This window comes from Ursus arctos, unplaced genomic scaffold (genome assembly GCF_023065955.2).
Source record: "Ursus arctos isolate Adak ecotype North America unplaced genomic scaffold, UrsArc2.0 scaffold_12, whole genome shotgun sequence".
Taxonomy (NCBI): Eukaryota; Metazoa; Chordata; class Mammalia; order Carnivora; family Ursidae; genus Ursus; species Ursus arctos.
Genome location: NW_026622786.1, coordinates 59,862,314 through 59,884,270, shown reverse-complemented (window position 1 = coordinate 59,884,270; position 21,957 = coordinate 59,862,314). Strand labels below are relative to the sequence as shown.

Genomic DNA, 21,957 nt, shown 5'->3' with positions numbered 1-21,957 from the left:
TTACTTAGCCATTTAACCAAATAAATGTTTTCATTTTTCTTTCATCTCCTCAAAAGCTAACATTTCACCCTTAAAATTGCTCCAGCAACACATCAGTGAAGTATAAATTACCTGCCATTCCCACACCAGCCATTACAATATTATTTTGGTTCTTTTTTTCTGCCCCTGTTGACCCAGTCTTTCAAAGACACGTGATTCTCCCAGACGGGAGGGCGGGGGGAGAAAATGAAATAATTGAAGATATTTCCCTTTATTGCTAAAACAGAAATGCTATTTGAGATTGGTCCTGATGCTTTCCCCTGTGAGGACTGAGTCTGTTTTTTCCCTCTTACTATGGTGCAATATGGCTTTCACTTATCAACAGATGTCCCCCCTACCTACTAAGAATAGTGTGGGTATTTCTAATAAAAAGCAGCTGGAGATAAAATGCAGGGGTGATAAGAAGGACAAGACTCCTGCTTTCCAACTGTAGGAAGACAAAGGGGAAAAGAGAGCCATGGAGGGAACTTTCCCTGCATGGTATCCCTTCTTCAAATGTTTGGCAAGGCACTAAGAAATTACAGTCAGTAGATTTCTAGTTGGGTGGATGAGTGAATGTGACAGAGGTGGAAGGGTCAAATGTGGCTTGGGTTGCTAGTGACGGAGGGGCCCAGGAAGGCTTGTTTGGACTTCCTTTGGGGGGGGGGTCTTTGGGAATATGTCTGCAAGGCTGGCATCAGCCTGTTGGCTTGGGGTTCTCTATAGGCCATCGTGATATTGCCAAGCTAAGTGTTCAAAGGGAGAAAACTGTTTCGCTGGAGATTACAGTCCAGCCCTTTTGGGGCAGGAGCATTGATTATGACTTATACGTCAATCTGAGACTGCTTATCTTTTGGAACGAAGAGGTGGCCTGTGAGACCCTCATGGGGGTCATTCTGATTAGAGAGCTAAGATATTACATTTTTCTTTTCCTACTTTTTTTTTTCCTCCAGAACTGTTTTGAGGCATATTAAAAATGACCTCCAGATAAAATCTAGCAGCCTTCTGGCATCTCTAAGTGAAGATGCCATCTCCACCTGGAGGCATATCGAAAATTAATTATCTGAGGATAGGAAGTACATAGCAAAACCCTCCAGCCAATGGCCCGCGTCCTTATGATATAATGTATTCAATATCAAGGCAAAATGTATAAAATCTAAGGTACTGGGGAACATTTATTGAGCACATATGACGATGACGGTGATGCTGGTGGGGATGAAAGCTAACATCTACAGGGTGCTTTCTATGTGTCGGACGCTGTGCTAACCTCATTTCGTCCAAACAACAACCCTTTGAGAGGAAGACACTGTTTTTATCCTTATTTTCAAAAATAAAACAGAGAGTTATTATGAAATCTCCTTAGGGTCACAATTCTAAACTCAGTTTCTCCCCAAAGCCCGATTTTTAAGCTGAGTTTTGAGCTGAGTGCTGAGTGTCTATCTCCAATATAAGCTTCTTCTAGCAGATGAAGAAACCAAGACTCAAAAGAAAGGATGGTTCTTGCCCAAGATTTCCTGCTATTAAGGAGCTGAGCTAGAATCTGACTTCAAGTTCCAAATTCTGAGCTCTTCCCACTGTCCCATGCTCCGTCCATTTACCGTTCACAGCCACGGTGTGGGCTTCTGGATAGAGCATCAGACATGGAAGAGACTGAGGCCCCAAGAAACAGCTCAGCCTGTTTGTCTCAAGCTGAACAGACTCATAAAGATGAGGGTTTGATACACTGATCTGCAAATGGTGTAAGTCATCTTTGTTTTCTAGAAGAACTTCAATTTTAGGACGATGTTGGCTGTTATACTGGTGAACGGCTCTTGTCACCTCCAGCTCGTTCATCAAATGTTTCAAGACAAGGTTGAGCACGTGAAATAAAACATACACGAGGGGTAGAAAACCTCTTGGGGAATCTTTCCAAGGCGTCCACCCATCATCCCCAGCTCTTCTTCTTTCTGGAACATTGACTTTGCCTTTAATCCACCAGCTTCCCAAACAGCTTTGCGAGACTGAACTTTTAGAGGGGTATTACACGGTTTTGCGTGGCATGATGCATTATTATACGCTATTGTACTGACAGAAAACGTGGCAAAATATACAGTATGTTAAGTTCTTTAATCATAGAATCTATTAACAAAATAACACTTTCCAAACACTGTATTAGCTTTCAATAACTGTCAAAATAACTTCCATGTGAACAGAGAATGATTTCGAGGCAGCCTCAGAATCCATTTATGAACGGTGAAAACTATTTACCATTTTAATGGCTCTGACCACGCTGTTCAGGACTAAAGAAGGAGCTCTGTGGGTAGAGCCTTGCCGTCCTACACATTTATGGAAAACTAGGAAAGCATCTGAAAATTGAACACATTTGTCAAGGAGTGACCTCAGAAATCACGCCTGGGTAACGAGGTGTACTTCTGTCTCCTGAGAAGGTTTGCTTCATCAGCTCCTCTTTCTTTCGATCAAATCAGAGGTATTGAAATTCAAGTGCCAAAAGCCACTTCTAGTAAATGTAAGTACACTTCTTTCAAAGTAGCTGCTGATGGGATCTGAAGTGGTTCGGTGGTGAACCATATGCTGTGGCACAGGTGCAAACAGCAGAGCCTCAAGCGAATGCTACGTGCCTTGGAGCTTTGAATTTCACTTTTACATCAGTAAGGGCAAAGGGGTCCCTTCGGCTACACAAAATGGGCTACTGTGATCGTACATCTCTATCCATCTAATTTCAAGCACTGCTTGGTTTTGCTTCTTAGCCTGGCTTCTCAGGATGTTTGGTTGGTGACCTCTTTAGATCTGTGGAGTGCAGACAAATGCAGTGTCGCTTTGCTTAAAAGCTGAAAGCATCTAGATCACACCGTGGTGAGAAATGCATCAGGGTGGGCCGACTGTGTCCATCCTGGAACGTTGGTGCTTTGTGAAACCGAATCCGTGTTGAGTAACAGGGACCATGCCTCATTCTACCACTACCGTCCACTCAGAACGGATCATTAATAAAAGAATAGGCCCAGTCCCCCACTCCTCACCCCTACCCCTACCCCTACCTAGCAGTATATGTCAAAGGTCATGCATCCATGAGGAAACACAAGATGGCAAAAAGACAGCAGGCAAGGCGAAAGGGTGCAAACATCAGGGACACGCTCAGGCAAGGAGAGATGGTGTGAACATCGGGGATGTGACTTCAGAAATGGAGAGACAAGCCAAGGGGAAAGGAGAGAGCTTAAGGGTGAAGTAGATAAAAAGAACAGATACCTACCCAGACCTGTGCTATCTAGCTACCGGCCTGCGGACTTATATTATCACCACTGGGCTCCCCACTGGGCTCCCCAAATGGATCACTGTTGGATGAGGCCTGTGATCCATCAGGCTAGAACACAAGAAGATAACACTTTTTTTTTTTTTTTGTCTTTTCAACAAGGGAAAGCAGAAGACAGATGGGCGTATTTTCATGCATACATAGAATCCGTTATTTTAAAGGAGGCAGCCTGGGCAGTTGGAGGGCACCACACCCACCAACCCGGGAATGTGCTGGAACAGGAATGACTTCATGAAAGGACAACCTTTTTTCAGCTGCTCATTTGCACATAAAAGAAAGCCCCTCTAGGGCCCCATTGGAACTTGAGACTCTGAGCCAGCATTCTTTCCTACTCCGGTTTCCTCGCCCACTGTCCATTTCAGATACAGCGTTTTGAATTATAAGGAAAAGCAAACCCAGAAAGAACAGACTGGTCACTTACAGCTTCTTGCTCTTCGCTTTTGCTGGGACTTTCAAAGCCCTCCTCGAAGATGTCGTCTGTGGTGGGATCGCTGGCGTGGGACGCAGATGATTTGGACGGAGAGCTCTGTCGCGGGGCTGGGGTTGGAGCTACACAGAGACGAGGCACGAAGAGGAAACATTGTTAAGTGTCTGGCTGCGACTGTGTACCTCCCGCCGAGACCCTGGGGATCTGGTCATAATCAGGTCAAGTCTGGCACTCCGCTTTCTATCCTGAACATCTCCTCTGCACATATTTATCTTGTCCTGTCACACGCCTGACAGGAAGGAGTGGGTGCCCATGGATGGGGCAGGTGGTGGTTCTCCAGGAATGGCCCTTGATCAGGAGCACGAGCACATCCGGGAACTTAACACGGATGCTGTCTTGGACCCCCTGCCCCAGACCTATGGGCTCAGAAACTCTTGTGTTTCTACACGCTCAAGGTGAGAACCACTGAATCAGTTTTTCTTTCTTCTCACTCTCTCTTAACATCATACATGTATTTCAGTAAGAATAAATAGAGAGGACTGCGATGTGCATTTATTGAGCGCCGTCTACGCATCAGCTGCTGTCAGAAATTTTAGGGACGGTATCTCCAACCGGCGCAGAGCCTCTTTGAGTAGGAGTGACCCCAGTTTTACAGGTAAGGGAAGTGAGGTCGCTAAATCGCTCAAGGCCCTGCAGCGGTGACCGGGCGAGGCAGGCTTTGTATCCTTACATTCGGTAAGTGTGTGTTAAACACGTGTTGAATGAAGAGCGCCTCTGCGACGTGGGAAAATGGGAGGTAGCTGCTGGCAACTTTATCCCTCACTCCATAAGGACATGCATCTCCCGTCCTGGCCTTCTCACATGTTCCTCCTCTCATTTGTTCCAGAGGTTATAACAAATATGCCATTTGAAGCTATTCTTCTTTCAATAATTTCCAATTTGGCATTGAACACACCAGTCACTGGCTCAGCCCCAAGTGAGGAGGTGGTGTGGCTTGATTTAGTAGCTAAATTTCAAATGCCACTGACAAGCACCCCCCGCCCCCGCCCGCCATCACTGTCCCGAATTTCCAAAATCTGGCTGCTTATCAGACAGCGAGTGATTATCAAACTTGGTGAGTACCTCTTGCCTCGATGGATCTATATTTAGAAGAATGAGGCTGTTTGCTGTGAGCCCAGCAAGCTGGGCATGGCGCTCAGCGTTTTGCATTCACTGCGTTCTCTAATGCAAATACAGCAAAGCGGTGTTGGACCTATTCTTTCCTGACGAAGAAACTGCCCCTCCGAGAGGTAAAGGGACTTTCTCCAGGTGAACAAAGCCACAGAACAGGAGTGCTGGGATTTAACACAGCTCTGTCTACACTGTCCGCCCAGCTGTGAGCTCTAGTTCTACTTGGCATTGACTTTTGGTACGACCTATCCTCCACTTGAAATATTCTGAAGCTGATGCTCATGGATAAGGATCGAAAGACTGGTTTCACTCATTTTCTTTACAATAGAACATTCTTTTTTTAATTGAAAAGGAAGTCTGTTTTGTTTTATGAGATGATTACGGAACAGACTCGTACTAGTGGGTTTAAGTGAGATAAGCAATACGACAGCACCCCGATGCTCAACAGCTGTTGAGTAAGTGTTAGTGTAACTGGATTCTGAATTGGGTTTGAAGTGGCTTATTGCTTCCTGAAGGCTGAGAACCCAGGCTGAGCTGCCAGTCTGAGGTCCTACTTATCAGATGAAATCAATCAATCGGAAGCATCATTAGGAGTTCATTTATGTAAGTGTCTTAGCCTTTAGAAGGCTTTTCTAGAACACCTGTATAACCTGAAAGAGTGGTTCTAAATTTGGGGCATTTGAAGTCCTAGGCGGCATTTGGCAAATCTCGGGCCATTTTTGAGTGTCAGGACTAGGAGGACAGGACGTGTGCTTCTGGCATCTCGTGGGTGGCAGGAGGCTATTCAACACCCTACAAGCACAGCCCACACCCCACAACAAAGAATCATCTGGCCCCAAACATCAATAAAGCCCAGGTTGCAAAACCTTGGTCTGAAACACAACAGTGGCTTAGTGGCCTTTGTTCTGTTCATTTCAATCTCTACAACTTCTCCCAAATGTCCCCCATGAGCTAGACACTATGTTAGCATTACGAGAAGTGTACAGATGATTAGGGCACATTTCCTGTCCTCAAAGAATGGAAACTTCCCTTTTTTTGTAGTTGGCACACAAGCCCATGGCAAGAGGGACACCTGTTTTCAAAAGATGTTTGCTTATTTATGCGTGGCTCTCATTCTCTCAGCATTTCATTTTCTATCCATTCTTCTCTACTGAAACCCCGTGACTCGGAGCTAATGGAGATGCCCCCACTACGGAGATCACATGGCCTGAGTGGAAGTAGGTTGTTTATACACACAGAAGGCATTGCTTTTCAGAACTGCTTTCCGAACCCGGGTGAAATGACACTACTTAATTGTGTTAACATTAGATTTTTGACAATTCTCGCTATTGGCCAAGCAGCGATCCCTATCATCTGTGGCAGTAATGAAAACGCCAAACTCATTGTTCCGTGAGACTTCTCTCTTTCCTATCAACTGTCAAGGCACGGGCTGAATTACTGGACACCCTTCCGAGCATATGCGTGCTCAGGTGTATCTGGATTCTGATTGGCTGCGTGGTTATGGCTTTCTGGATGCTCGCAGTGGAAAAGTGAGCTGGGACAGAATCACTGAATGGCTGAACTAGAAGGAGGCACACTGCTTCTCCAAGCCAACTCACGCCTTTTACCCAGGACCCAGCTGAGGTTAAGAAAAGTCACACGTTTGCCCAAAGACACAGCTTGAGGTAGAAGAGCAAAGGCTGGAGTCCTGGTCCAGGGAGTCTGCACAGAACCACTCAGTATGCAAACATAATGGTGACAACAATACTTCAAACTCGGTGAGGTGTACAGCCCTTCAGTACATGTACCACTGAATCCTTTTAATATCCCTTAGCCTAAGATAGATGAGGAAACTGAGGCTCACAGAAATGACTTGCCCACAGGCACAAAACTAGGAAGTGATACATCTGCTCTCAGGGTTCCTAGTCTAGAGCTTTCTGCTTCACTACCATTTTTTCTCTTTCACTACCCAAAGCCTTGAGCCAAAATCTGGCTTCAAACTACGCCAGTTGGCTGAGACCTTACGGCTGTGCTTTCTCTCCCCTAAGTTTTCTCTTTTTTTTTTTTTTTTAAGATTTTATTTATTTATTCGACAGATAGAGACAGCCAGCGAGAGAGGGAACACAAGCAGGGGGAGTGGGAGAGGAAGAAGCAGGCTCCTAGCGGAAGAGCCTGATGTGGGGCTTGATCCCGCAACGCCGGGATCACGCCCTGAGCCGAAGGCAGACGCTTAACCGCTGTGCCACCCAGGCGCCCCTCCCCTAAGTTTTCTCTTGATCTTAGTTTTCTACTCTCATTTTTTGTCCTCGTTTCCCAGAGTTTTAACATTCATATTCACCATTCATCGCCATTTCAACAAGCCAGACCACAACCTGTGTGTCATAAAGGAGGAGTAACGAATGAATGGGTGGATGGATGAGCTAGTCGACAGAAACATAAGCAGCAGAGTGACCGGTAGAAAAATCACAGGTTTGCATGTCCTTCCACTGCTCCCCTTGTCCTTGAACCTCACTTTGATAATTGGCCAAACGGGTCTAACAAAACCTGTAATAAGCATTGTTATGAGTATAAAAGTAACAAAAACAATGCATACAAAGTAGGTATGCATAACTGACAGCTATTAGTAGTAGTAGTAGCGATATAAACAAAGAGGCCTGCTGAATGTGAACGGAGATGAGTTCTCGGACTCCAGCAACAAGGCAGCCCTCTCACTGGATGTAAAGTCTCCAAGGAACGGCACTCACGTGAGTTGGTTGATGGCGTGGTAGAAGTCACAGGGGTCAAATTCAACTGGGAGATGTCAAAGTCATCACAGTCGTCTGTATCCTGCGCCACCCCGACTTTGTTGAAGTAACTGGAAAAGGCCTCTGAGGTACAGGTGAGGGAGGGTTGGTCGGGTTTGCGGGAGGGCACGGGTGGAGGCTGGGCCATCTGGAAATCCTTAAACATTTCTTTCCCCATTTTCTGTCTGGGCTTCTCGGTCTGTGGACTTGACCTGGTGGAGTCACCCGTGGTTGGGACGGTTGCAAGGGGGGTGAGGGGACCTTGGAACATGGCGGCTGGCAAAGGCATAACAGTTTGTGTGGGCATGAAGGCGGCTGGCGGAAACTGCCCGGCCACAGTTGGCCAGGGCTGCTGAGTGGCAGGGAAGAGACCCGGCTGGCCCCATGCGATGGGCTGAGCCCCCGGCATCACCTGAGCGACTGGTGGCTGAGCACCCATGGCGATCTGCTGTTGGACGAGGGGCTGCTGGCCCCAGAAGGATGGGAGGACGGCGCCCATTGCAACATAACCTGGAAGGGTGAAAGAGAAGAGTCAGGCACCTGGGAGAGAAGAATTTGTGGATTCAAGGAATCGGGAGAAAGACACTGAGCCACTATTACATGAGGGAGAGCTCCACAAGCTCTCTTGAGCTCTATCTCCTTATCTGGAAAATGGGCACAAAATACTGTCTGCCTCAGGGTCTTGGTTTAAAGATAAACAGAGATGACGTATTTGAGGTGGAGTACTACAACTGACACAGAGTGAGCATTCAGTAAATGTCAGCACTTAGTGGGATTTGAATCAGATAGAGCCCAGAAAGCACTTAATACCTAGCTTGGTACACAGCACCATGCAATAAATGGTAGCTCCAGGTATTATCATACATTATCTCTGTATTTTTATTATGCCAATTTTAGATGACTGTCTACTTACTCAGGAGTCCCTTGTACAGTGGCATAGGTTGGGTACTGCACAACTTCAGGGGCTCTACTCACATACGTTATCATATTAATTGTTGGCTCTGCTAGCTCCTTTCAGGTGAGATATAATCATTTAAAAAAGAGCACAAGTAACAGTTCTCACAGTAGCAACAGTAACACAAGTAATTCCCACTTATTAAATGCCTACAATGTTCTAGGTACAGTATTAGGTGCTTTACATCTTCACAAAATCCCTGCAGGGTAGGTATTACCATCCCCACTCTAGGGAAAAGGATATTGGTGCTCAGAGAGGGAAAGGATGTGCTTGGGGTCACACAGCCAGCATGAAGTGGGATCAGGATCTGAACTGAGGTCACCCATCCCCAGAGCTAGTGTTTGTCCCGCTGTATCACACTGCCCCGCCCAGATGGCCAAGACCAATTTCTGACCTTTGCACAGTAAGTACACATGGTCTGGTCGCCCGCCTAGGGTTGCAGCAAACTGTGGGCAGGCCCAGAGAAACTCCCAGGTGCTTCCAGCGACCCCTGCCCTTCTCAGAGGGCGCCGTGGCCGCGAGCCTGGTAGACAGATGCCCAGGCTGGGCAGAGAAGCAGAGGGAGAAGCTGGCTTGGCCTGACCTCTCAAAACCAGCCCTTTCATGGCTGTCAGGAGTTTGCAGGTGTACAGCAGTGAGGCCAGGAAAAGAAGGGCGGGTGCAGGGTATCCTAGCAACTTCCAGAGGGAAGGCGGGCAGGCACTGTGGTGCTGATCGTGTGTGTCATGCGTGATGTCAGGGACTCCGAGGAGCCCAGAGAAACCGTGTGCGGACTGCCTCCCTCACGCTCCAGCCTCAGATCCCCTGCCCTTCAACTGATGGCTAAGGAGTGGGGACAACATTCCAAGTCCGGCCATTTCCCTGCGACGTGAGAGGAGGTTCCAGAGAGGCAGAGCCAGGGCACCTGGGCTTCTTGTTGATGAATCCGGCAGTGTGACATGCTTTTATGGGGCGCCAACAAGCCCAACAGACCATATCCTTATGCAATCACTTAGCCCTAGTGCCCTGAAATAAGAGGGGTGAAGAGGCCCTGGGGCTGGCCTTTCAGACCGGACAGCTCTCACCTCACCCGTCACATGATAAGGCAGTGACCTGAGCCCGCCAACAGACTAGGAATTCTGCCACGGTTTTTCTTGTTTTCTCATTGACTTTGATGGGGCCCACGGGTTCTCAGTGGGAGTGCTATCACCCCTAGCGGGGGGATGAGCAGGACATTTGTGGGGTGTATTTTGGCTGTCGGGGTAACTTGCCAGAGGGAGACACTACCCGCACTTAAGAGGCGGAGAGCTTGCATACCTGATACCCTGTAATGTGTGAGGCCCTCGTGCACAACACAGAGGTCCCCCGCACTCAGTCTACGGTTACTTGAGCATGGCTTGGCCTTTGAATTACTTAGAAATTCAAAGTTCTTTGCATAGTTTTAATGCACTTAGTTTTCCAGGATTGTAACAACAGGGTACACTGAAGGTCGACTGTATTTTGTGTAGTTTGGAACACGGTCAAGAGTTGCTCACCATTTGGGAAAGTTGTGGTTCCCGACAGCAACCTTTCCCATGGTGTTTGAGCCGACATAGCGTTCCTGGGTCTGTCTGTACCTGCGGTGACTCTATTGATAGGTCTACGCATCTGACCACTTAGTAGGACTTCTAGTGTGGTTGTACCTGGGTATTTTCCTTATTGAAATAGATATCTTTTTATCATAAATTAGCTTTTAAAAATTTCCTTATATTATAATGACAGCATTATATCGATTTAAAAAAAAAACTGTGTGGGTAAGTTATATTACCTATGAATTTCATATCAAGAATTTAAAGGAGACATTACAAATATCTGTCATAAAAAGGGGGCACTGGGTCTGATGGGGTGGAGATACGGATCTTTCAACAACCTCAATCCTGATGCCCATTTTGGTGAAGGGATGGAAGGTTTCAGCCTCCAGCCAGGCTATCTTTCACTTTGCTTCCACTCTACCCCCTTGGTTGCCACCTGAGGACTGCTCTGAAATGCAGATAGTGCTACACTGTCTGGAGTATAAGGTTCAGATGCCTTAGCTTGGCTTAGGAGTCTTTAGGGATCAGGCCCCTTCCCAACTCTTCATCCCATTTTCACTGGCACCTTTCCCTGCAGCAGCTGCAAACACAAGCCCACCTGCTCTCTCCATCTCTCTGGCACTTCTGCCTGGAAAGCCACCCCGACTTCACGTAGCTACTCCTTATGGACTCTCTGAGAATCAGCTCAGCGTCACCTCTGCTGGGCGCCTTCCCTGCCCTCTGGACCCCAGCGTTCACCTCTCTGAAGGCACTTGTCACACTGTGGCATAACTGCCCAGTTATTCTGTCTTCCCTCATTAGACAAGAAAACACCTGCTAGTAGGAAGCCTTTATTTTCTCTTTCCCTGTCGTGTGTCTAGCACTGTTTGGGGCACACCTCAGCTACTCCATAAATGCCTGAGACTGGGGAAAGTCTATAAAGGTGAATGAGTCATAGTGGAATCAATGCCTTCACTGCATTTTGCCAAGTGTACAATTAAACTCCAAGATCTGTAAGTGCTGTGATCTCTGATGATTCTACTGTTGGTGGCAGGTTTTTCTTTCCTCCTGTCTTTTTTTTTTTTCTCCCACAAGGAACCAACAGATGGGCTGTGCACACTTTTCTGGAGAGAGCTATTAGCATGTCTCCCTGGCTTCATGCCATCTGCTTCCGACCCAAGTACAATATTCAAAAGAAAAAAAAGCAGCACAGGGTAATTGGGTATCATGTTTGGGAACTCGCAGGTCTCACTCGCTTTTCCTGGGGGGGGGGGGGTGTCTCTGTAGCCTGGACTCTCCCCAGACCTGTGAGCTCAGGTTCTCTGGCCACATGGCATTGTGCATACCCGATGGGACCCTCAGTGGCAGGCTGCGGCAGCACTGGACAGGGGAAGCCACTTGGTGGCTGCCACTGCAGCCACTTAACAGCTTAGTAACATTTACTCATTAGTGTTCAGCAGTGGAGGGAGGAGGTGCCACGGAGCATCTGTTTGTGCCACGGAGTTCAGATCAATCATAAATCTCCTTGCTGTGAAGTGAAAGGGAACACCTGCATTACTGCCTCGCGGTTAGATTTTTAACGAGTGTTGAAAATTGCAATTTATAACCAGATGCTTGCACCTGGGGATACCTCATTATTTGAATTAAAAAAGCAGACGAAAATGTGAGAAAAACAGGGAAATCTACGGGACTCCCCCAACATGTATGCAGAACGTGTCTGGTAATGCTTATTTACATGATCTCATTCATTCATTCATTCATTCATTCATTCATTCAAAATAGCCCTATTGGGTGTGAAGTACTGTTTTAGTCTTCAGGGATGCAGTGAAGGACAAAACATAAAAAAAAAAATCCTTGTCCTCGTGGAGCTTACATTTTTGACATTGATCCTTGGAACAAGCCTCTGCGTACTTGGTATTAGTATCTCTTTACTCTGAGATAGTGTGGCGGATCGAGGGGAAGGCTTGAGGCAGCTACCACCGGGCATGGGGAGCAGAGCTGGCGCTCCTAATGGACAAGCTAGCAAACATCTGTTGACTGCTTACTTATACAAATACCGCCAGGCACTGTTTTAAATGTTCCACTACGTGTATTAACTCACGCAATCGTCAGACCAGCTCTGTACGGTGGAATTACCATCCCCATTTTACAGATACGCTCCCTGAGGCTCAGAAGAGATTTAGCTGAGTATTACACAGTTGGCTGGTGGCAGGGTCTGTATTTATACCCAGTATATTCTCTAAGCCCCCAGGCCAGCTCTGCTATGCACAGTTAAGAGGCCAAAGATCTAGACGTTATTACATGGATTTTTTCTAAGTATTCCAAAAAGGTTAAAGGAAAAAATATAGGTAGGACAAGACATTGTTCTTCTACTTTAAAAGTAAGAGTCGTAATAATAATAGTAGCAACAAGAGTTGCATTTGCTGATTGAAGCTTCTACAACGTACCTGCAATTTTCAAGGGTCACAATATTGTTGCAAGGAAAGTATTATTTTTGATTCATTAATAACAATTTAGAAACTCTGGCTCTGCCAGTTTAAGTAATTTACTCAGGAGTTTAAAACATACATAAATAGATGAGGCCGGATTCAAACCCAGCCCAGCGGACGCAAAATCCGCCAGCAGTCCATCCGTTGTACTGTGAACCGCGGCTCACATCCCTGGCTCCCTGTCACTGGCTGGACAACTGGGGACAGGTGGAGACTGTCTGCAGAGATTTTCAGGGCCAGTTCAAGGGGAAAAGGCTGACAGCTGACCAGCCACTGAAGTCTACTTTTGTGCCTCAGCCAATCTGACGTAGAAGCAGGCGCTTCGAGAAGAATAAATGTGCTCATTGAAATTAATTTTACACTTCCGTTCTAAACACTGGAGTTGTGGAGGTAATCTATTGGTAATCTATCAGTTTTTCTCTCTCTCTCTTTTTATTAAGCAGCTGAAGAAACTGAGTCTGGATGGAAGTGGCTTGTCCGTAGTTTGCAACACGTCTGTCAAGTAGCAAGACTGAAACCAGGTCTTCAAAGCCCTGATACGACGGGCTCAGGAGAAGGCCCAGAGCAGTCGTGTGCCTGGTGTGGGCGGGTCCTTGGATGTCTTCATTCACATGTTAGGGCTGGGAGCCATGTGACTGCGTCCTGTCCCACTCTCATTCACTGAGAAGGGGAAGAGTACTCTTCACCCGGACACCTTCTTGGCTTCTCCCTCACCCCTTCTAGTCTGCTCACACCTCACCTTTGCACGAGCCCTCCCGAGCATGACCTCCATTTACACTTGTCTTCCACCTGCTTCAAAGCCCTTATACACTAATCTACATCTTCTTTGGGCCGTTTCACTTACCGTTTGCAGATGGATGACAGAAGTTACTTATTTTTATGTTGTTGCCTATCTCCCCGGTAGAAAGGAAGCTCTCTGAGGACAGGACCTCTGCCTGTTGTATACACGGACACACCCCAGGCTCGTAGAACGAGGCCTGACTCATATGGGCACTCAGTGAATATTTGTGGAAGGAACATGTCTGCAAGTTGCTAAGTTTGAGGCCTCGCGTTCCCATTACCTGTGCCAGCACGTCTTCGTGGGTCAGATAATGAGGGCAAAGTCTGGGCGCTCTCAACACAGGAAGGTGATACATTTCTGACGGAAAACTGTTACTTTTCTTTAGAAGAACGTATTCTATCACACTATTCCCAAGGAACTTTTAATACCCATTTTAGGTAAGGAAAACTATTCATCACCACCGTCCCATTTTAGGGATGGGTAAAACAGATTTGACTGGGAAGCTCAGCAATAAAATGTCTGGGTTACCTGCAGATTCTAAAGTGTTAGAGCCGTTGGCTACCAACCTCTGTTGCTTCTGAAAGTTCATAATCATCTCTGGGCTCGTGGGGAATAATTTTAAGTATTTCAGAATGGAGTATGAATTTTTACTTCACTTTGAATAACAGCAAGGCTCATATTTGGTGGCAAGAATTTGCATCTAACACTACGTAATGAAAATTAATGATTTATAGAAAAATTGCCAGAAGATGTGTATTTGAAAATATTCAGGCTCAGGGCACCTGGGTGGCTCAGTTGGTTAAGCATCGGGGACTCCTGATTTCGGCTCAGGTCATGATCTTGGTGTTGTGAGACTGAGCCCCGCGTCGCCAGACCCCCTGCTCAGCAGGTAGTCTGCTTGAGGATTCTCTCCCTCTCCCTCTGCCCCCTCCCCCTGCTTGCATGTGCACACTCTCTCTCCCCCAAATGAATAAATACATAAAAATTAAAAAAATAAAATATTTAGGCTCTACTGGCTGTATATAAGAATAAAATAGAAAGATGAAGCCACAGATTTCAAATACATAGCTAAAGAAACAAAACACCCTTTAAGGCTCTCATGTATGTAAGGAGCAGAATACTACCTCTGGCCACGTTCCCAGTAGAGTGGCCTGGCTACACGGGGTGCCTGAAGCCATGGAAACAAGTGAAGATATCTGACATCCCACCAATTTGTACCTCACCTGCAACACTGTCACACACGCTATGTATATATGTATAGACCCTGTAGTAAAAGTAGTATCTATGTTTTACAGGATGCTTGGAAAACAGAACAAATACCTCCAAAATCACTAAAAGCCCCATCACCTTCCCAATTCACTGTTAGCCATTTGCTCTGTCCCCTCAGCATTCTACTTTGCATGGAGAACCTTCCCATTCTTGAGTCTTTACCAAAGGAGGCGGACACGTCCTATCAGTCAGATCTCCAGAGGTCTTGGAGGGCTCCTATCCGCCACTTGCCATCCTCCCTCCCTCTGGCGGCGATGGACAGGAGGAAATGAACTTGTGCTGATTTGCATGGCTGGGTGTGCACTGGGCTCCCTGAAGCTGTGTGCTGAGTCCCCTCAAATCTTGGCCTCTCCCGGTGAGAGACGCCATGAGTTCCCGCCTACAGCACACCACATATTTGTAAACACTCCCCCGCCTCCCAAAGGCAGCCTCTCAGTGTTATCTGAAAAGTCACGAGGAGACGCTGGTGGCTCCACAGGTGTCTGGCACAATTTAACAGCTGGTGCAAGTCAACCCTTTCTCTTCCTTGATGGGTAGAGGCTGAAGGAAGGAAAGCAGCTGGAGGACAGCTTACCTGAGGGTACAGCAGCAGTGCCGAAAGGTACAGAACTGAACATGTCTGCACTCGCCGGAAGTGTCTGAGATGAAGACGGGATAAAGGCATCACCTGGAGTTGCAGGAGTCTGTCAGACAGAGAGAGACAGAGGGCGCGTGAGGCCACTGGGAGACCTGGCTCAGCAGTCATCAAGGATGGGGGGCAGCAGGTGCAGGAAGTAAGGGGTGGGGAGGGTGCTGCAGAAGCCGGCCATGGTCCAAGCCACCGAGGTGGTGGGCAGGCCATGAGGTGGCTGTAGACACCGACCGAAACAGGAGAAATGCTACCCACCCTTAGAGCAGCTGTGATAATGAAGTGAGATCATGCATTTAAATCACTTAGTATCAGTCTGGGCACACTGGCAGGTGCTTAGCAAACAGTGGCCAGTATCACGACTCTTTGGTTTGAGCCCCTAGCCCTTGGGGGTGTTTTTCAGGCCATCAAATTATTCCACAATATGTGGCTTTCATCTTTTAGAGGTGGTCAGTTTAAATTGACACACATTCACGCAGGACTTACCGTGTGCCTAGCTCAGGGCTTGTCACTTAATACGTGGTAAATAAACAGCCTGGCTAAACGCACAAAAAAAGCTTAGTGACTAGAGCAGAGACCCTTGTCTCCTGGTGCCTCCCGGAATACGGCTTGAATCTTTATGTGCAAAGAAAAATAGGTATTTTTCAAGAAGATGAGAAAAAACTGAAGGCCGAGGAGCAGCGAACGCTACAGGGCCCAGCCCATGCTGGAATCCGAGAGAAGTCTGTTGCAGGCACTGGCCAGTAAAGGGGAGGGGTACCGAAATAAATCAAGCAGACAGAAGGGATACCGACAGATACTCAAAGAACAGCATCAGTACTCAGGTTTTTAAAGGCCCGCACCCATTTACAGCAGCCTTTCGCCTACAAAGCATGTCTATTTGATGCCATATTATCCTTATTTTTCTTTTCCCCTTGGAATAGACTGGGGCAAGCAATTAATCCCGACACCATGGCAATTAGACAAGGCCATTTTTAGACCGGCAGCCTGTGGGAGGAATGGCATTGTTCTGGGGATTATTAAATACCCATTTGGACGGCACTTGGTTTCAGGGCCAGAAACAGCCGTGAGCTGCTGCGTTAAGCACTTTTTAAACACAATCGACACTGTTCTGTTCCCCCCACGTGACCCTGGGGGAGCCACATGCCCTCTCTGGGCCTCAGTGTGCTCATCTGTAAAATGAAGGGGATAAGACCTCCCTAGCTCCAGAGCTGGAGTTTCTAAGTGCCCGAGATGCAGCTGTTGCCCCTGGGGCAGAGGAGAGGAGGAGACTGGTTAGAGCTGCTCCAGCTTCCCTGGAGACAGGAGCTGCTGTCTCCACAGTCAGGTCTGCTCGGGACATCAGGTGTCGGGAGCAGGCAGCTGTGTCTAGAGTCCCTGGTGGAAACTGTGGGCAGTAGAGTCTCGTGCCATCTGTACCCAGTAGTGAGGTGACAGCCTTTTCTCTGTGAGGCACATCTCGCCAATGAACCATAGCAACATCCCTTGGTCTGCACGACCACGCAGAGCTCAGAGGAGCTGCCCTCTGCCAGCAGCTTTTGCAGGTGCAGCTGCGGCTCACCGCTCTCTGTCCACCTCCCACCTCCGGGGAGTGGGCAGGGGAGGACCTGAAGGGGCCATCTCAGTTCTGTTCTTTGCTATGGCTATAGGGTTGCCTTTGAATGTAACCAGTTCTCAAAGCACTGGGACTCAACTTTGTTTAGGGTTTAATGCTTTTTTCTTCTTTTCATTTTTCAATTAGGTTTCCCTGCAATCTCTGTCCCTCTGCAAGCAGTGACTTATAACGACAAGCAATGGGATATATACCTTGGCTGCAACCAGAGCTGGGAATCCAAAGCTTCATGAGAAGCTCAGCGAGCTGGGAGGTGGGGGGAAGAGGGGAGGAGACAAAAAGAGGGAGAGAGGAAGGAAAGAAGGCAGGAGACGGGACAAGGCAGAAGGAGCTGGGGGAGAAGGTGCTTCCTTTTCCTGGGCTGGGTGGGCTCTGGGTAGGTGCTGACAAATGCCCCATCATGTCTGTAGTTCTGTTGAGTTTCTTGCCCACATTCCCAACTAGACCATGTGCTCCTTGCAGGCAAGGACCTCATCCTGTTTCTGTCTTTCTCCACTGCCTCGCAGAATAGCAAGTACCCGGGGTGGGTGGAGGGGTCCTGTCATTGCTCATGCATGGTTTCACTTCTCAAAACAGAAGCAGGTATCATAACTCCTTTAAAAAGCAGCAGAGGAAACCGAGGTTTAGAATAGCTAATTTGCCCAAATCACACAGCTTGCATGAGACAGAGGTGAAACCCACCAGCTTGCATGAGACAGAGGTGAAACCCTCTTTGGCCCAAAGCCCATCTTCTCGCCGCCATGCTGCCACCAAAGGAAAAGGGGAGGGACGGAGGGCTGAGCTGCAGTGCATACTTACGGGGGGAGAGGTTATATCAGGAGGGGTGGACATGTCCCCAAAAAGTTCTAATTGGGTCACAGCCTGAAAAGACAAAAAGAGAATGATGTCACCACAAGGGAAGCCAGTGCTGCTGGGCGCTGCTTTAAAACGGTGTGACATGAGGACCCTTGTTTCTTTGTCATCGTGACTATATACACAGTAAGCCCAGCTGGTCATTACCATACCTCATGATCCTAAAGACAACACGTGGGGGGCAGCCAGAATCAAGTCTTGCTTGTGTGTGTCTGGCAGCATATCTGGGCTTAGTTAAGGAGATTCGGCCTTAGCCATCGCCCATAACCCATCATCCCACTTCGCGCTGACTCGCCATTGAGGGCAGCGTGGTCTCTCTTTTCCAGGAGAGAAAGGCAAGAAGGTGATCCCCTCACTGCTTTTCTTCTCTGAGTGCACACACACATACAAAGTGCCTTCCATGTGTCAGATATAGTGAGACAGGACTTTATGGCCACTTCTCAGCAAATGCTCCGAAGACCACGAACCTGAGAGGTACGAATCATCATCCCCATTTTTACAGATGAATCAACTGAGTCTTACAAAGGTGACCTCAAGGTCACCCCGGCCAGGCTCGAATTTTCTGCATATAGAGCATGCAGTCAAATGACAGTCTCTGAAAGAGTCAGTCTTTAGGATAAAAAATGTCGTTGGAAGAAAAGAAAACATATCATTTAATACCAGGAAGGGCATCAAAAACAGCCCAGTATATACACTATTAATCACTGCTAGGAACTTCATGACTGCAGACACTGTATCATCTATATCCCCATCCATCATACAGGAGTGTCTGAGCAAGGCCAGCCATAGCAGCAGAAGAAACCCTTTAAGATATACTTGGAAATTAATCTGCATACACTTCCAGCTTCAGAGACCGTAGGGAGACTATGGCTGGGAACCAAATGGCCTGCCTTGAAGTATATAATCACATGCTTTGTGCGGAAAAAACTCTTTCAGCTCATCTCTGGATTTTAAGTGACAGCATGTGATTGGGGGGACCCTAAAAACATCCATCAATAGAAAGGACCAGAAGTCTGCCTGCCTGCCCTCCAGGAACCCCTGCACCTGAATTCTGCAGTAACCAGGCATGGCTAGATCTCTACACTTAGGGCCAAAAAAGGATTGTGCTCCCCTGATGAGCGAGTGAGCTCTGGGTGCCAGAAAAGGCGCCGCATCTGTTGACAGATTTATTTCCAACCGCTGCAGCTCCTTGCAGCTATAGCCCCTCACCTGGACAGCAGAGATGACAATACCTCCTTTGCAGATTTCTTGACAATATTAATAACAGGACTTCCTCTGAAGTTTGTCTAAGCCTGGTAAAAAGGCACAAAAGGCTCTTTTTGCTGAAAGAAGTTTAGCTTGGTTAATGAACTTTCAATTCCTCCCCTTAAGCTTTCGGACTGAATAACGATGCTGGGCACATAGGAAGGCCCTACGCACATATTAATTTCCTTCCCAACTACACAGTGCTTTCTCCATACACACGGAACACCTGTGAGGCGCTGGGTGCGGTGAACAGAATAATGAGAAATGCCAAGTCCCAGCCTGCAGGGAGCTAGAAGTCTGGTGGGATGATCTGTAGAACTAGGTAATTTCAAGTTAATGTGGCAGGGACGGCGACAGGTGTCTCTGTGGGAGAACAGAGAAAGGGAGTCGGCCGGCTTTTGGCAAAGAAGCTTACGGAGGCTTTTCTTTAAGGGAACAGACCTGATCTGGATTCTGAAGATGAAGAGCAGTTAGCTGGGCAAACAAGAGGAAGGACAATCCAGGCAGGTGCAAGCAAGGGCATGAGCAGAAAGGAGAGGTGCCCGGAAGAGCCTGAGGAGGTGGGTAGATAAGCAACCTGTAATGAGCGTGAAGGTGGAGGGGAGCAGGGAGGAGGCGAGCAAAGGGGGGCGCTGGAGGAGATAATGCTAAGTGAAATAAGTCAAGCAGAGAAAGACAATTATCATATGATTTCTCTCATCTATGGAACATAAGAACTAGGAAGATCGGTAGGGGAAGAAAGGGATAAAGAAAGGGGGGGTAATCAGAAGGGAGAATGAAGCATGAGAGACTATGGACTCTGAGAAACAAACTGAGGGCTTCAGAGGGGCAGGGGGTGGGGAATGGGATAGGCTGGTGATGGGTAGTAAGGAGGGCACGTATTGCATGGAGCACTGGGTGTTATACACAACTAATGAATCATGGAACTTTACATCGGAAACCGGGGATGTACTGTATGATGACTAACATAATATAATAAAAAAACATTAAAAAAAAAAAACAACAAAGTGGACAGGGGTAAGTAAAGTCACAGTAGGACCAGACCTGGCTGGACTCTAGATGCTTGCTTGTCTTGGGGAAAGAGTCTTTACCATGTTTACAATATTTTATGTTCTTTGGTGAAACTATGGCAATCCTTATGCTTTCTCTTCCAGATTCATATAAGGAATACTTCTATTTAATCAATTAACACGAAGCTTCTAGGCTTCCTTGCAATTGGGACTCAATGGTTTTAAAATGGCCTACAACTATTTTCAGTGGTAGGAAAATAATAAAATGAAGTTAATAATTAAGTCACACAATTTACATTTCAAATGTGTTGAACTCGTGGCACACTTTTACTAACATCATAAATATAATTTATTGGCTAATTTTCTCCTTAAGCACAACTTTTAAAATAACCTTCATTCTTGAGATATAGACTTTCCTCTTGCCAGATGATTTTCACTCAAGGATTAAACGAGAAAAACATGCAGAGGCATAAAACATAGATTGTTATTTCATTCCATTGGATTTGCTGTTTAAATAGAAACTCGAGTTAATTAAATTTTATAGAAAAGGGGGATTCTTAGGCCATAAAATTAAAAATAATTCTAATAACCATATGTGATTGAGAATCTGGAATGATATCTATTTTCACACCCCTCCCCCCATGTTAGCCCTAGTCCTTTTATTTGTAACCTAACAAACCATGTTCCATCTGATAATATTGTTGTAATTAATCACTTTAATGGCCTCGAGAGAATTAAAAGTAACCATTCGCATTTGTAAAACATTTTATAGTTTACAATACATTTTCCAATACATTATCATCATGTCTGATGCTCACTGAGCTCACTGGTGGCATAACTGTCGCTCTAGCTGTCCTCTGCATGCAAGTGGAGACCAAGAGGGACACAACTTACCGATGGTCGGTGAGCTAAAAGAAGCTGGGCTTGACCCGCACGCCAAGCAACACCTCATTTACCTAACCCTTCACAAGCCCTAGGTAGCATTCCTAGATGGTGGGAGTGCAGCCACAATATTCTCTAACCAGAAGCTAGGGTCCCTAAAGGGTCTGCCATGATGGACACCCATGCAAAGAACCCAACTGGAAGGTCAGTTCAAGATGCTTATCGGTCTTTCCATTACCAGCACTTCAGACACCTGCTGATAGCCATGAGGCTGCCGACGGCAGATTCTGCCTTCCTTAGGCCCTGGGTATTTCCCAGGGCAAGCAGAGGGATAATGGAAACTGCCCAGTCCAGTGAAGGGGATAAGGATAGCCTGGTTGTTGAGGAGGAAGGCCCTCAGTCTCCTCCTCGGGCCAGCCCCTTCACAGCCACTCTTTGATAGGAACAAGTGATGGTTTTCGAATAATATTTAGAGCGCTGTGCCCTGCTGTTTCAAGATTAGTCCCCTGGTCCTTCTTTCAACTAGATGGCTGCAGGCGGACTTCAAGGCCCCTCCTGCAGAGAAATTCTGAAAGTGCCATTGATGAAGGCTGAGATGTCCTTGGCCGACCCCCAAAACACATTCTCACAGGCCCATTCCCTATGTTTTGGCATCAGGAGCTCCTTCCTGTAGGGAAAGTACGAGGCCCCTAGTACGCATCGGCTGCTGTACCGAGAACAGGGGATATGAGGCTGTTCCTGTTCCTACTCTCACGGGCTGGCTGTTTGGTGGAAAGTCAGCCCCATCGACAGAATCGGGGCAGTGTAATGGAGAAGGGAGACACAGGGTTACAACGGGAGGGGCCGCAGCAGGGCCTTTGCACATGTTCTTCCTCCTTCCGAGAACATTTATTCCGTCCCCAATTGCCTTTCCCACCCATCCTTCAGGACAGAAATTAGAGGACTCTCTTTTTTTCCTTTCTGGGAAGTGTTTCCTAACTCAATTTGCACCCCACCCCACCGTCCAGAACAGCTTATGTGA

General features: G+C 47.1%; 1 protein-coding gene across 3 annotated transcripts in view; it reads right to left on the bottom strand.

Annotated features, from left to right (window-relative positions):
• DAB1 (DAB adaptor protein 1) overlaps positions 1-21,957 on the bottom strand; it is a 1,098,018-nt gene that overhangs the window by 11,295 nt on the left and 1,064,766 nt on the right. For 2 of the 3 annotated variants that reach the window (XM_048220365.2, XM_057310635.1), the window contains 4 exons: positions 17,746-17,808; positions 15,282-15,390; positions 7,646-8,194; positions 3,747-3,874 (listed from right to left, as the gene is read on the bottom strand). In XM_048220365.2, coding sequence (XP_048076322.1) covers positions 3,747-3,874; positions 7,646-8,194; positions 15,282-15,390; positions 17,746-17,808 — 849 coding nt within the window. Of the gene's footprint in view, positions 1-3,265; positions 3,377-3,746; positions 3,875-7,645; positions 8,195-15,281; positions 15,391-17,745; positions 17,809-21,957 lie in introns of all 3 variants that reach the window. The other variant, XM_057310634.1, reaches the window with a different exon arrangement.